This window comes from Mycteria americana, chromosome 6 (assembly GCF_035582795.1).
Source record: "Mycteria americana isolate JAX WOST 10 ecotype Jacksonville Zoo and Gardens chromosome 6, USCA_MyAme_1.0, whole genome shotgun sequence".
Lineage (NCBI taxonomy): Eukaryota > Metazoa > Chordata > Aves > Ciconiiformes > Ciconiidae > Mycteria > Mycteria americana.
The window spans coordinates 67,195,158-67,211,337 of record NC_134370.1 but is presented as its reverse complement, the minus strand read 5'-3'; the positions used below and the strand labels follow the sequence as shown (position 1 = coordinate 67,211,337).

Here is a 16,180-nt window from a genome sequence, read left to right as displayed (position 1 = left end):
TCCCCTCAGCAGAGAATGAGACCTCAAGGAAAAGAAAACTCTGTTCAGTGAGATTTAATCACAGAAAGCTCAGAGAACAGCCAGGCGTTATTAATAATGGATATGATTTAAAACTCAAAACTATGCATCAGCACTAGGCAGCAAAAAGCTAGCACACGTAATGACAAGATGGTTGCCCCAGCAGTGCAAGAGTCAGAGAGCTCTGACTGGTCTCTGGTGACTGGTGTCAGCCTTAGAGAGGAACAGAGCATCTGATTAGGAGACCCACCCTTCCATTGCAGAGGACTTTGTGTTGCCAAGAGCAATTGGCATGGGGGTAAAACAAGAAACTACATCAGGCCACTGAGATGGGAGTTCCCTACAGAACAGCTGTACTTAACTAGGAAGCAAATGGCTGCAGTATAAGATGGGGAGTGCACATGTACTTCTTCCAGTTCTAAGGGAGATGCAGGGCACCATCACTGCTACTTACTGGAGTTATAGCTCCACAGACACCCATCGGTTCGTGCCTGGTGAAACAGACAAAATTTTCATCTGCAAGACAAAAGAATAAAGGAAGACAAAACAGTCAAAATCCTTGCTTCTACAGAAAGAGTGTAAGATGACTGCACACTAACAGGTTAGGGATATAACTAAAACCATATTGGACAAAGAACCCTATATCTGTTCATCTTAACTCATGCCTCTGGGACACCCCAGGCAGATGAAGATCTGTTTGAGAATAGGTCTTGTATTAGCTCAAAAGCCAAACACTACTCACGTTCACAGTGGAGCCTTTTAAAACCAGGGGTTCAATTCCTTCTGCAATCACCCTGTGTTGAGGCTAAGGTGAAGGATAACTCCCTACCACACTGAAGAGCAAGCACAAATTTCATTCAGATTGTGTCTCACTGAAAGAAGCAAAGCACTTGTTTCCTGAGGGGGAGAGTTTTTAAACCCGTTTTGTAACAGGAATCATATTCAGTGTAACAGGAATTGCACTTCTGGTAAGAAATCACAAAAAGATGAAACTCTGGGATTAAAGTAATACCATTCACCTTAAAATACTGCTATTACTCTTTCAAAGAAAAAGGAGGAAGGACATTTTCCTTACAAATTCATTCTTGACGAAAACCTAGTTTCACTGGGAAGATCTGACAGCAAACATGAACGTTTCTAATTACAGTTTTTGGAAGCGATCTCAAATCAGGACCAATGAGCAGTGTCCAGGCAAGCAAAGCTTCACATTACTCTGAATGAGGGTGACAGATCTCAGTTTATATGACTGACATCGCTCCCTTTGCTGCCTGCACAGACTGAACTAGTTCAGCCCTTCAGAGCTCTTCCTCTGGTAACTAATTTTTGTCTGCAGTGCCTGTCCTTCATACAGCCTCAGTGATCACCCACATGCAGGGACAAAACAGGCTGATTTTGAAAATACACCATATTACTCATTGTGCCACACGGACATCCATTGTCTTAACTTGTTCTCCCCAAACCATATTTGAACTTATATAGCTGAGCCAAAGTGTTCTCTCTGACCCTGCCACAACAGTGCAGTGTGACTGCTCTGGCTCTGCAGCCTAGGGAACGTTTTGAAAAACCTCTTTCAAGTGTCAGAAAACTTGACAGGGCCCCTCCAAGACCTCAGTGCTTTGGCTCCTGAGAAGAGTCAACATCTCAAACCTTCTCTTTAATAAAAGTTAAGAAAAAGCACTATGTGATCTTTCTAAACATCTGTGAGTCAGCACTGTCAGGGATGCAGGGATGTTGGCAAGGTGGAAGGCACTGGTGGATTCCACATCAACCCTCTGCCACATCCCTGTGGCGTCTAGGACCGCACAAGCTCTGCTGCCTTCATACAATTCTACCTAGAAACCTCTATCCTTCCACTCTCTAGCATCTTAATTCATTTCAGTGATACCTAATGAATAAACTCCCCTATAATGTGTGGGTTTTTTTCTTTAAGAATTAGTCTGATTTTAAAACCAAAAAGGTTTCTCTGTTAAAAAAGCCACAAAAGAGTCCATCCATTATTTTCCAGAGATTTATCCAGGCATTCACATTGTTCTCCCATTAGTTTAAATCTTGAAACACATCTACTTAAAATGCATCCTGAGATAGAAAGGAAATGCAAGGCTATTTTTGCAGGTTTTCAGAAGCCAGCCTTTCCATGCATCTCCCTCCCAGCAGGCCTCCCTCCCTGACCCCATCCCAGCTCTGAAACTGGGTCTGAAGGAACTTACCCACTGGGATAGTTCTGCCCTGAATTTTATCAGCCCATCCAGCGTAGTATCGGAGTGTTTTTATACAGCCTTCCAGGTCAATGAAATAAGCCTGCAGAAAAGGTTTTCCTGTGTCCATTGTTTCTAGAGTCTGAAAAAACAAATTGCATGCACTGTCAGACAAGTCAATGTTTTTTTCTTAAAAAAAAAACTTTTAGAGAAACTTCTTGTCAATTGTATTTTGCCTTGTGCTGCAGACATGGGGTTTCTTTCCCTCACCTTATATTTAAGAAACAAGCTTGTTAATACAAATAAGGTAGAAGGGAGACTAGACCCAATAACCCTGATGCTTACACAAGTTGCTTTGTTCAGTGATTGCAATGAAAGTGCATCCTCCAGAAGCCCCCAGAAGATGCTGTGGGTGGGATACAGGGCTGTGGCCTGGGGCACTGGTCAGAAATGATGTGAGTGTCATGACTTCACCGTAACTGACCCTCCGACGCAGATGTTCTGGATTCCAGATGGTGTCACTGAAATCAGTCAGACCCACTTTCCTTTTATTTGGAAACCTATTTTTTCTGCTTCATAGCCCTAAAACCAACCTCTGAAAAGCCTCTTTTGTCCACAGGATGATAGAAAACACATTTTTTACACAGTTCTGGTAAAGTAACCTTTGGGCTCAGATCTGTGCTGAGACTAAGGCAAGCGAGAAGTTGCTTCGCTAAAGCTGCACTGATGCTGAGCAGCTCTAAATGAAGTCCAGTCTCAGCCTGTGTCCTTCTCACTGTTCTGGACATTAGCTCAGTGAATGCTTTGTTCTCTACTCAGGTCATTAAATGGGATACTGGTGCAAATAGCCAGCACATCCATAAAGGAAGTACTATCCCTTGGTAAATTGAAACATCTTTGTTTACATATGAAGTCATAGCCTGTCATCTTCCACAGACATTAGGGTCCAAACAGCACTCGAACAGACATTCCCCTTGGAATGACTAGGATTGTTATCCACTCTGAATGTCTGCTAAAATGACTGATTTTTATAAGTCATTACTTAGCATGCAGCCAAGGCAGCTACGGCTGGTTTTCTGCAGTGAAAATAACAGTGCCAAACAAGCCCTCCCAGATCAGAATGGCAGCAGAAAGCTTGAAATGAGTGTCCTGATTATGGAAAAAGGAGGGTCCCTTGAAGTGACATCAAAAAGTGAGCAGAAGATTAACAGGGTGCATTCACACACACACACACACACGTATACTTTTTTTTCCCCTTTTATTTGCTGGCCAGAACTGCCTTCAGACCTGGATTTTTTGGTTTTGTTCTGCTGAAACTGGAAGCTGTCATGTGGTTAAGAGACACTGTGTTGGGGCAAGAGACCCAGCTCAAAACAGTTATGCAAGTACAGGCTCGTAAGCACATCCCATGTATGTTAAGTCCTACTGACCTCAGTGGGACATCAGCTCAGGAACTTACACATCTAACAGCACTAAGTGTCATAAATGCCATTCCCCTGAAGGCAAGCAGAGCCAAAGTGCAGCATTGAACTGGTGAGTGCTCAGGTCCAAGATCTGAGGTATGGACTGACAGCAGCTCTAAGCTGAGAGATGCTTGGATCTCTGGGTGTGATGGAAAGATGTCCAAGGCCCATAGAGTCTAAAGGCTTCTACCAACTGCATCACATTTTAGCTCGGGTCCTATTCCCCTTGTTCTGCACCAGAAGGACTCCTTCAGGACAGGATGGAGAATCATTAGCAGTAGTTCTTCAGTGCAGAAGTCCAAGTTAACACAGCTTCGTGGCTATAAAGAGATTTTCCTGAGCCAGTACATTCAGTAGGGAAACAATTCCCACTTACACACATTTTAAACTTTGGATGACATCCAGCAAGAGAAAGATTCTCTTTCCAGCCCCCCATTTTAGGGGAAGCAATTTGCAAAGAAGTCAAACTGACCTTGCATTTTTGTAATAAAAAGGACCATGTCAGTTGTGGTGGTTTGGGGTTTTTTTGTTGTTGTTTGTTTTGAGTTTGTTTATTGGTTGTTTTGAGGTTTTTGTTTGCTTTTTTAAGGCAAGAGCTGGGAGACAGCTATGAACATTGATGACTGTTAAACTAAGAAAGAATGCTTATTCCTTTGAAAATTTAAGTATTAATATCTGTAATCACTCCAATAACTAGCTAAAGTTTTGGAGAAGAAGTCAACTATATAGAAGAACTAACAGCCTCCTTCTGAGACACCTAAAATCATCCTGCAGAAAGAAGAAGATAAGCCATGACTCCTGCATGGACTCTTCTGCCCTTCATAAAGGGAGAGAAAAGAAAAACATTAGGTAGATACAGATGCAGCAAAATCAGAGGGATGGAGCTGAGTTATCAGCCAACAGTTGCTGGTTTATCACTGCTCACCGATCACAGTACTTACTGCCAGGATGACTCTGTCTCGCTCGAGAAGATCAGCCAGCTTGTGCAGGAGTCGTCCTCTGCTTAGGGCATCCATCTGTCTCCACGGAGCCCCCCTCTGGAATGCTGCCTTCGCTGCTTCCACCGCATTATCCACATCAGGCTAGAGCAGCCGCGTATGCAAGAAAACCTTAGGTTACAAGGAAGGAGCTGGACAATGGCACAGAAACCCCATCAGCCTGCTTCCTAGACAATGCTGGGGTGGCCAAAACCAAGTTGTCTGACAAAACCACTTCCATTTTACTCCTGGATTTGGACCCAAGCCTGCAATAAATTTTGAGTTTGGCCTGGGCTGATAAACAACCTTGGGGCCAAAGTACCAATAGGGTCTTTCAAGGGTAATTTTATGCAACTGGTTTGTTTATACAATAACCCAGAATCATGTTCCTGCCGATACAGGATGTAAGTGACACTGGGGGAGGATGGAGAAACAAGATCCCAATTCTGTTCCCATTACAGCTTCCCTAAGTGTGACAAGCCATTGGCCTGCATGAATCATCCTCCTCCGAACAAGTGTGGGAAGGAAAGTCCCCCATGAGACAGATCACTGTTTTATCCAAGGGAACAATCACAGCTCAGATCCTACCATTCAGTCCCACTGGAACCCATGCCAATACAGTTGACACACTAAAAAAGCTCCCTTAGATCCTAGATCACACTTCCAGAACATTTCGACCAGATGGGAAGGGTTTTGTTGACAAAGACATTTCACCTACACAGAGTTAGTGCCACTCTCCCTTCATCTCCCAACTGCTTTACCACCCTCTGGACCAAATCTAACTCTCTTTACCCAAGTTACTACTCAGGTGGGCAGCAAATTCCCTCTCTTCCCACACCACCACCCCCAGAGAAACTTCATGCATTTGCTCTGGCCACAGTATGCCCTGGACTCCTCCCTTCTCCCCACATACATTGATTAAAAAAGTGAAGCCAAGGGCAACTTCCTGACCCAATAAAGTCAATGGGAACATTGCCATCAACAGCCACAAGGCCAAGGCTGTACCCCAAGCATACATAAAGCATACTTCACCCTGGCTTTGGACAGAATCCTGCTCTATGTAATGTCTGGCACAGCCCTGACATCATTTAGCTGATGGAGAACTTGCACCTCACCGCAATATGTGGCTCAAGGGGGTGGGAAAGGAGGGAGGGTTTCAGGCCTTGATTGTTCCTCATAGCACTTCACCAGTTGTTCTCATTTATGCCTTATCTCAAGTTTTGTCTGGATACAATTACGAAGTAAGCCTCTGCACTGATCCAACAAGGTCTGGCGATTCTCCCCTCACAGGAAAATGTGTAGTGCTCAACCAAGAAAAATGTTATGGGGAGACATGTTGCCTTCTTACAGTAAAAGTTCATGGAGAAAAGAGCAAGTCATGACCCACTGAAATGGCACCTTACACTAAATTTGGCTCCTTTTCTTTACAAGAAGATTACGCAGCATTAAAACAGTCTGACCTGTACTGCCAGGAAAAGAACCCCACCCTTTTGGATGGGCACTGATGGGGAAACCATTGGAGGAAACTTGTGCTGTTACGAGGTGTTAAGAATGGCTCTGGTCAAGCAAGGGTGCTGACAGGGCAGAGGTAGCAAGCAGCCGCTGTGCATAGGCAGGCACATCCTGCCTGGGGCCCATCACCCACAGGCAGAATGGGCCTTCAGAAAGGTTCACTTCAGTTGAGTTGATCTGGATTCACACTGGCACATCACAAAAGCCAGAACACACCACCAGCCGCTGCACATTTCTGTACTCCCCATCCTGCCTGCTGGAATGAAGACTCAAGCTGAAAGAAGGCAATATTTCATGCGACAAAGCAGACAAAGAAACACGAGAAGTGTGTCAGGTTTAAACAAGTCTTCCCTTAGCAGCAATTAATTAGCTTCTGTGACCAGGCTGAGAGCACTGACATGCAGAGCATTGGGTCTGCAGTGGCACAGGCCACAACACAGCATGCCCTTGGTACTGAGGGACTTCCCACCACCCTGGCACTCACAGGAACAGGGATGAGTTGGCTGTGTGGGCAGAGGACTTCAGTGCGTGCCCAGATATTCCCCATCTTCTAAACATGGGAGCATCTGAGCCCTGCTGCAGCTCCTGGAAGTACTGGTTGTCTTCATTCTTGTCTCTTTTCTCGGACATGCTGTGTACACATAGCAGCTTGGACACTGTAGTCACCGTCACACAAGCAAAAAGGCTTTCCCAAAACACCCTTGGGGTAGCACCACCAAGTGAAATCTTGTGAGCCTACACAGCCTCAATAGGCCTGAGAGACCAGCAAAAACAAGGAAATTCTTCAGGAAGGCTGAAATGCCATTCTTAATCCATCCTGTTATGACTAGGCATTAGGGGAGTCTGAATGGCACGTTCATTGCAGGCATGTCGCAATAGGTAGGCACAATGCGTGACAAAGACTCATAACTGTCAAGGTGCCAGGGACACACTGTGGTATACAAAACCACAAGGAGGAGGATGTCCATGCATCCTGGTGCTCAGTTCTGATCTATACAGATTTATCGAGTATTACATAAAAAGCTCCGCTAAGAGAATACTAAGATTGCAAAGTCAAGCATTGCAGTATTGGGAAATGCCTGCAAACCTTCATACCCACCCTGGATGTTTGCATTATGATACAACCCCCAGTTACACAACTGCATACCATTTTCCCCTTGAACAAACTCACACCATTCTTTGTTCTAAGCTACCTCCTCCACCTTCCTCCTCTACCTCAAGTCCTGCTTATCACCAGTCCATTTCTATTCTGCCCCTTTTTCCTCTCTCCTGCCTCAGCAGCAGGCTGCAGAGCACAGTGGAGACCATCACCCCACTGGCTCTGTGAGTAGGGAAAACGCCTGCAAAAAAAGCCTTGCTCTGCTTCAGGCTCAGTGTGCACAACACTGCTTTGGTTTGGCCAGTAAGGAGACATGCCAGGGATGGAGCACACCCAATAGAGACTGTCTTTCTTGACTTCATTTACTAACTTCTTTGAAAAGCCTCCTCTGTGCACTTCTTTGGAAAGGCAGGAGCATGCCACAGTTTCTCAATTAGAAGAGGTTCAGAGCTGACCTGCTCCCCTGCAAACCCTCTGCAGTCTACACATTGCATTGCTCTAACTTTGGTTCAAAAGCTCAAAACAGCTACAACCAGCATCTTAACAGCCTGAAGTGTCCAAAGCCATTATTGAGGGCATTGCAAGTCTGCTGTAGGGAATAATATTCCTGCATCCTCTTACCTCATCCTGTCACTGCAGTCCGAGGGGGGCAGGATGACCATGAATAAAACTGTTACAACCCTCCCTTCAAAGATCCACATGGGAGAGTGAACTGCTTAGAAATGATTGTGACAAACACTCCACAGCGTTGAGTCTGCTCAGCAGTCACAGCTGTGGACCTGCTGCCCACTCTCTGTGGCAGCCATCTGAGCTGGGCACTCCTTTGAGGAAGGAGCACCTTTCTGCCTGTCCTTGATGGATGTTAGCAAGCTGCTAGAAGCAAAAAGACTGTCCTCAAGTGTTATCAACAGCACCAGAGAAGTGACAATGGCACAAGTATTTTTGCCTGCACATGGTAACACCAAGACTGGGTGGAAGTTCTGAGGCTGCACTATTCGCTGGGGCCAGAAGTCTAATGAAGAAAGTTATTCCTTCTCCGTTATCAACCTGTCAAACACTTGGACACTAAGCTGTTATCTGGGAGGCAAAAAGCCTCCAAGCATCCAGTGGAAGCATTTGCCATCTTATTTTCAGTGTTTCTTTTTCCACACAAGACTTCCCTTTATCCCCCAACTATCCCATCAAGGGCAATTCTGTCTTAAATTCTGTAACTCAGGAACAAACAACAAAACCTTTGCTCCTAGCCTCATAAAGCATTGGCCAAGTTTCAGCACCAGACTAAACTGTCATCACTGAGATATCAGCTGCCAAATTCCCACCCCTCACGTGCAGCCTAAGCAAAACATACTCTGCACAACCAGGGAGGGGCAGGTTTCTGTTCAGGGCTAGGGAAGTGGAGTTGTGCTCCCAGCCTGCTGTGAAAGCAGAGCCAACCCTGGTACAGCACAGCTGAATCCAGAGCCAGTACCAGGGACTGCCACCCCTGCGGTGGTACTGACCAGCACAACCAAGTATGGTGGCATATAGGGACAAGATGCTGGAAAGCACCACCAAACACAACTCACCATTTTCTGTAGTAACTCCAACAAACTGGAGTTACAGACCTAGGAGGGGATGTTCAAGCAGGGCAAAGGAAGTCTCAGGGGACTCAGTTTGCCCAGAGGACAGTGGGACATGGTCAAGTGTCACCAGTAACCAAACAGCTAGTTTGGGATGCTTCTCCCCCCTGATTCTGCCTTCTGACTAATCCAGATCCATGTCTAACCCCACTCAGTCCTTCACGAAAACCTACTTAGAGCAAAAAAAAATTAAAAAAAAAATCTGTGTGATGTAGAGGGGTGGAAGAAGAGGCTTTTGGCACCCAAGGTGCAGCTAACTTACATTCTTGTCTGCAATTATTCTATCCACCAAGGAATCAGACAGCTATGCTGAGTATCCATGTGCAGAGGGCTCTACTGACTGGCCCCAAGGAAAGGTTTACACAGTGACTCTCCTGCCAGCTACAAGCTGAAAGCTATCCTTGAATTCAGGCAGGGACAAGTCTCAAGGAGGCAAGCTGCAAAAATGGCTTTTTAGATCTGCATAACAATTTTCTTTAACCAAGTCGTTAAGAAGCAGGCTTGAAATACTCATGTAATGCTCTGTAACTGCTTGAGGAGACACTTAGCTCAGGGAACAATAGCAACGTCATGGTTTCTGCCTAGCAAAATACAGTTGCATCAGAGTTGCTTCAACTCTACTGTTTACATGCCACTGCAATTAAACACAGTTGTGTCCTACCCAGTTAGTATAAAGGGATTACACATAATGTTTGGTTCTGCCTCAATCTGTAATTGCCCCACGGATGCACAGATCCCCCATGGCAATAGATCTCAAAGGCTGCTTTAGTGCCATCCAAAAAGAATGGCTACCTTACACACTATTTGCATGCAGGCTGGAGATCTGTATTGCCAAGCAAGTTTGCTCCCATCTCCAGAAGGGTCAGGCTCTATGCTCTACACAGTATAATACTAGAAAACACTTTGCACCTGCTCAACTAGTATCACTCCTACTAGGAAAAGATCCCCAAGGCAGCTACCTGGCTAGAAACCAGACATCGGGCCTCACAAGTGTTGGACAAGCTTAGATACCAAGAAAAAGAAACCACAGTACCGGCAGAAATGCCCACACTGCCCATCACTTACTGCCACCAGCAATGAGCAGCCAAAGCCCTGGTACAGCAGAGAAGCTGTGAATCACCTTCCCATGACATACTGCAAAAAGCCACTCTTGGGCCAGCTCTTTCCCATAGATCAGGCCAGTTGGCCCATAGATCATGAGCTGTTTTGGACAAAAAGTGTCACATCTGATTGTTCCTCACCTCAGACTGTTACCAAATCCAAGCAGTTATGTCCCAGGCTACTCTACAGCACACCAGGCCAGGGACTACTAGAGTTCTTGAGATACTGGTTTGGTTTTAACTGAGAGTTGCCACATTTGTGCAGAAGGCCAGAACCCATGATACCAGTTGGAAAAGCAGCACCACATCTCTAGCAGAAAGTGGGCAGTGTTTGCATGACTGAGCTTAAATTCCCCCAAGCACTCAAGTTATTTGTTGATTCTGTTTAAAAAAGGGCAAGTTTCAGTTCAGCGTCTCCAACAGACTGCCATGCAGCTTGTGTATAAACCACTCCCAACACGAAGCCCAAGTTCTGTCAGGGATGTGCATACACCATCATTGCTATTTCCTCAGACTGGCTGCTTCCTTCCAGTCTATAACACAAGAACGATGCTGAATCTCATTCCTCCGACAGTGTTCAGCAGGCAGCTCCTACCAGGGAAAGTGACTCTGCTGAGTTGGACAGCATCAATCCCACCCACCCCATGTAATTCTTGAACAGCACATCTAGTGTCCCAGACCTCCAGCTCACAGTCTGGCCAGATGTATGTTGTTGTTAAAAGCTCGCTTTTCCTCTGTGTGCTTCCCTACAAAAGGAGGTCCCTTGGAAACTGTCTTTTGCGCTACCTTTCCAACAACACTTACCTTGTCTCCTTCCTCAATGTCACAAATTTTCTCCAGCGTTGAAGGGTTGTAGGTGGGGAACTTCTTTCCACTTGTAGACTCATGCCATTCATTGTTAATAAATATCTGAAGAGAGAGCAAGGGGATGGGGAGGAGAAAAAAAAAAACCAGCAATGATGTAGACAATGCAAAAAACCCACAAGTACTCCTCAAAGGTCCCGAGGCTCTTCAATTTCCATTGATGGCAGAGTCAAGTGTGTTCAGTCTCTCTCCCAAGGAGACTGTTTGCGATACAGACAGCATTTATCCAAACTAGAACCTGAGCCAGAGAACAGGCAAAAAAGCCTTCGTGCACCCAGTTAGTTTTGAACAAGAGGAAGACAGAGGATGGGGCCCACACAGTATAACACCATAATTTGGCAATGAGAAACAGACAGTTTTTGAAATACATCTCCATGGGAACAGCAAGCAGACACCAAGAGAAACTCCTATGGTTCAGGCAAAAGGAGCCCCTTGTTACATGCTACAAATGAAATGTCAGCGTACAATATTACTTGGTTGTTTGTATCCTGCCCTGGGCTACTTCCACGACTTATCCCCCCCAGCAGAGTCCAGAGGAGGGCAAGTACTGGCTCAGTTCTACCCCACCATGCCTTGTCACAGGCTAGATCAAGCTTCCCACGTCACTTGGAGTAGTCTGTGACAAGATTTAAGTGTTTCAAAATATTGCATTTCCAGAGCAAGAACAAACAGTCCCAGCGTTGCGTAACTGAAAATGCATTAAATACTAGAGTGTTGTTACTCACTGTAAACAGAACATGAATACCTATACACAATTAATTGATTCAACATGCATCTTACCCACGCTGTGATCTAACTTGGCAGTGTTATATTTTATAAATATGCTTTAAGTAAGATTAGATGAAGTAATCTTTATTTGTAGCCTGTTAGAGGCTGTAAGCTAGTACTTTTACTTGGAAGTAATCCACATTTGCAATCTTGTTTATGAGACTCTACACACCACTAGGAGATTAATGTTGCATCCCTTACATTTGGAATTCCCACTGCTTTGGGTCATAGTTTTCTTTCCTTGGGCAGCTTTTTTCCTGAAAGGAGTTTCTCCTGACTATTTCTGCAAAAAGCATGAGATGTAACTGGCATAGAAGCTGCACTTTTGGACCCACCTGTTTCAGACAGGCAGAGAAAAAGAAATTTTTGGCAAAAAAGTAGTCAAGTGAAGTCACAAGAAACGATACAATGTTAGAAATATTAACTCACTTGACAGTAATGCTCCCAAACTACCTCTATTATCCAAGTGCTGCATTTTAACATTTACACATTTTAACTTCAGTTTTCCTTTGTTTCACTAATGAAGAAAGTAATATTATAAATGTGGGAGATATGACAGGAACTGTAAAATTACAGAGTCAGGTATACGCTCACAAACTAAGGACTGGGGAAGGATACTGTTTCTCCTCCGCGTTCAACATTAATTCTATGTAAAGGGTTGGGACGGGAAAGTGATGTTCCTATAAGAACTAGTAAAACACGAGAGTGACAAGATCAGGCTGTTTTAAATGTAACATATATGCTGGTATCATTCTGGGAATCACATCACATAGCCCAAGTCTTTGGTGCCAGGACTTGAAATCAAACAGAACAGTGTATCAGCCGTTCACGCCTCATACCCCGGATTTGGGACACAGGATTGTGGACAGATCACTTCCATCACACATCCATGACAAGCATTAAACTGCTCTATAAGTAAGACCTTTGTTGAAAATTTTTCCTCTCCCCCAGCCCTGTAACTGGTAGAACCGAAAATAAAAAACTCTGCTAAGCAGAGCAAAGTGTGCCGTCAGCTGTAAACATCTGGTGAAACTCAGAGCTTGTAGAAAACCCCTCGCAGTTTTATGAAAACTGACTGTGGCTCATTATTTTCTCAGATGCACCGGGAGCATCAGTCAAATGTCAAATTCACACTTTTAATTAACATTGGTTTCCACTTTTAAGAGACTACCTTGATACCTTTAGTGCACAGAGTCTCTGGCACAACTCTGGAGAATAAAAACCGCATGCTTTAAAACATACATGGCTACAGGATCAGATCCCAAAGGAGTATTTAAAAGTGTTCACAACAATAAAAATAACAAAAAACAGAACATTTGGATGTTTAAGAACTCTAATGGCCGTGTCCATTTTGGACACAGGAAAGAGCTGTTTGTGCAGCATTACGCCATTCTGCAATCAGCAGCCGCAGATCCAATTTGCTGCTAAATGACAAGTTTATCTTACAAAGAAAAAGTAGATAAATTTGGGATGTTAAAAATTAATCTAGTCCAGTGATAACCACTAATTGCTAATCTGTTTCAGTACTTCAGATGTAGAATTCAAATCAACACCTCACTGGATAAGCTATCGCTGTTTACTCGTTCTCACTGCAAGAGAATGAACTTCAAATTCTGCTTTTTTTTTTAATACTTAATACAGAAATGTAACAGTAATTAATACACTCATTCAGCCCCTCTAGTCCAGCCACATAGTTCAAATTATGGCAGTCAAGGCTGCCTAGCAGTGTAATCAGCCGGGATATTTTCCCCACTACGCAAGACAGCAGGTCAGGCTGTTGTGGAACAAAAAGCGACTCGGCTATCGCAGAGCTACGGCTGTGTTAGGGAGCAGGGATTTCTGCAGCGGTGCTCAGCTCCACGCCAACGCCAGCCTCACCTCTGAGGGACAGAGTTATCAAGCTCAGGAGCCTTCAGTTAAATCCAAAAAGTCAGGACTGACCATTTAAAGGTCATTTAAATGGAAGATCGATGGAGAGCAGAGAGATACAGGTTTGTGTGAGCTTGCTGCCTGACTCCTCGTCCCACGGGGAGGCCATGGAGGAGCTCTGTTGGGACAGCGAGCCACCAACAAGACGTGCATGAACACCCTCCTCTTTGGGAGCTGTGGAGTGGCCCAGTCCCACCACAGAGCCCTTTCACAAGGCCCAGTCCTGCAGGACGCTGGCCCTCCTCCATGCTCGCTGCATTCACCAGGACCCCAAACAAACACCCTGGCACTGAACCCCCTCCCAGCAGGGCCCCATCCCACCGCAGCAGAGCTTCACACCAGGTCAAGGACAGCTGAACACAACAGGCAAGCAGATAAACCCCTTCTCCCCTCTGCCCAGGCTTGCCCCATCCAAATCCAATTTCGCTGAGCACTAATGTGATGCTGAAAGCATTTACTGGGCAGGTTTGTGGGCACAGCACCAGGCACTTGGGAAGATGGCTGTCAGGGTGACAGGGAGGGGACAGGCCAGCATGGCACCACGGGCCTCACACAGCAGGCCTGCCGCTGATCAGCACCAGGGTCTGCCAGACAGCCAGGGAGAGATGCCCATGGGCACTTGGGGCAGCACCACAAATATTTTAATTTATTTTTTTTTCCTCTAAAAAAAGGTTAGTTTCTTGGGCTTTAGGGCTTGGGGCAACTGCAGCTCCCCTAGAAATGCCACAGTCACCTGCTTGCTCCAGTCACTCAACCACCCTTACATCCCCATAAGCCTACTATCTGGGGCAGCAGGAGGAATAAAAAAAATTTTAAAAAATGACAGTGAGGGAGAAAATTTTATATTAAGAAAATAATACTTCATCACCAGCCTGACTCCACCAAGCACCGGCAATGCCGCGGCAAAGCCCGCTGCCCACCTCCTCTCGCCAGCTCACCTTGGTGTACTTCACCTCCAGGCTCCGCAGGGGCCGCGGCAGCGGCGGCGGCACCTTCCTGTCAGGCTGCCCGTTCTCCACGGCGCCGTTGAGGGCGGCCATGGCCGCGCCGTCGAGCCCGCGCCACCCTCTGCCGCTGACAGACGCCGCTGACCGCCTTAAGAGCGGCGCGCGCCGGGCGCCACCGCCCGCCCCTATTGGCCACCGCCCCGCCCCGCCCCGCGCCCCGCCCCCGCCCGCGCCCCGCCCCGTCGCGCGGCCGCGGCCCTCAGGTAACGGGCGGCGCCGCCCCGCCGAGGCACCGCGGCTACGGCGGGCCGGGGGCGCCAGCGGGCCGCGCCGGCCGCCTCGGGGCTCCTCGCGGGGCTTCCCGCGGGGCCGTGGCGGGGGGAGGCCCGCGGACGCCTCCGCTGGGAAGTGGCCGTCGGTCAGGGCCTCTCCCCCGGCGAGGGCGGCGAAGGAGGGGGCCGTGTCGCGGCCGGCCGGGCTTCGGGGAGCGGAGCAGCCACCCTGGCTTCTCCCAAAGGGTGGCACCAGGGTGGGCGTGGGAGGACGTGCCCTCTGCTGCCTTCTGCCTCTGCGTCCCACCGAAACCTACCCAGAAGTCAGTCACAAGAGGCCGCTTGCGTGGGTCTCCACGGGAATACCCCCGCTCTCCCCAGGCATGGTGTCGGGAGGTAGGCTGTCCGGGAGGCTCACCCCTCGCTTGTCGTGTTACACCCTCCACCTCCAGCTACAAGGGCCTTTCTCTGCTGTTCCTGGTGCTCTGACTTCCTTACCCCAACCTGCTACACCCCGTCCTTCACTCAGTGCTTCCGCAGAGCTTTCCAGGGCTGATCAAGAAGAGAAGGAAGAAACATTACATCAAACGTCTGATGTGCGGCTGACAGCAGCTCCTCCACATCCTGTGTGCATACCTGAGCCTGGGACCAGTTTGACCACCCCAGTTTGACTGTCCCAGTCGAAGGACTTCAGCCTTCCAGGGCAGGGCCAGGCCCTTCAGCTGAAACTTCCTATGATGATAACCAATATAGTTGTGTCCCACACAGTCAACCTCCAGCACGGTGTTCATAGTAGCATACTCTGAACATCGAGAAAGATGCTGTCTTTCAAGAAGTCCTAAAGGATATGGAACATGTCTAAAGTGACAGATCTAGGCTCTGCGCCTGAACAAGTTCATTATGTATTGCTTAACTTCATTCTGAATAAAATATGTGTAAGTCTTTGCAGGCTGGGGGCCAGGACACTAGGAGCACCCTTACACCCACACACACATGGAAGATAATACAACATATTTTCCATATAACAAATGGCAAGATGCCAGAAGTTATCTTACAAAATGTTTCACAGAATCTGTAATCCCCAGCAATAGTCAGCACTTTGCTGTTGGAATGCTTAAAAATACTCAGCGCTTCCAAAGGCAGATAGCCTGTGATATCATAGCGGCATAAGAGTTAGTGCTGATTCAGAAGGGGAAAGTACCACTGAGGAATCAAACCCCACTTCCTGCAGCTTGCAGGATATTCCTGGAGGTCCTCTGTCCAGGTGAAAACCTATTTGATGGTGCTTGGTTCATGAGAGCTGCCAATAAGACAAAGGCAGATTTTTTTCCCCCCACAACCTACATATCTTTATGAGACAAATCACTGAACCGATTTCTATTGAACTGTCAATACTAAAGGACTCATCCTGCCTAGC

At 46.7% G+C, this 16,180-nt stretch overlaps 1 protein-coding gene across 2 annotated transcripts in view; it reads right to left on the bottom strand.

The window, feature by feature from the left end:
- Positions 1-14,640, bottom strand: part of ALDH1A3 (aldehyde dehydrogenase 1 family member A3) — a 37,381-nt gene extending 22,741 nt beyond the window's left edge. Inside the window, exons 1-6 of one of the 2 annotated variants that reach the window (XM_075506324.1) lie at positions 14,483-14,607; positions 11,817-11,898; positions 10,788-10,892; positions 4,618-4,758; positions 2,226-2,355; positions 473-534 (exon numbers count right to left, since the gene is read on the bottom strand). In XM_075506324.1, coding sequence (XP_075362439.1) covers positions 473-534; positions 2,226-2,355; positions 4,618-4,692 — 267 coding nt within the window. In that variant the 5' untranslated portion in view covers positions 4,693-4,758; positions 10,788-10,892; positions 11,817-11,898; positions 14,483-14,607. Of the gene's footprint in view, positions 1-472; positions 535-2,225; positions 2,356-4,617; positions 4,759-10,787; positions 10,893-11,816; positions 11,899-14,482 lie in introns of both variants that reach the window. The other variant, XM_075506323.1, reaches the window with a different exon arrangement.
- Between the last annotated feature and the right edge of the window lie 1,540 nt (positions 14,641-16,180).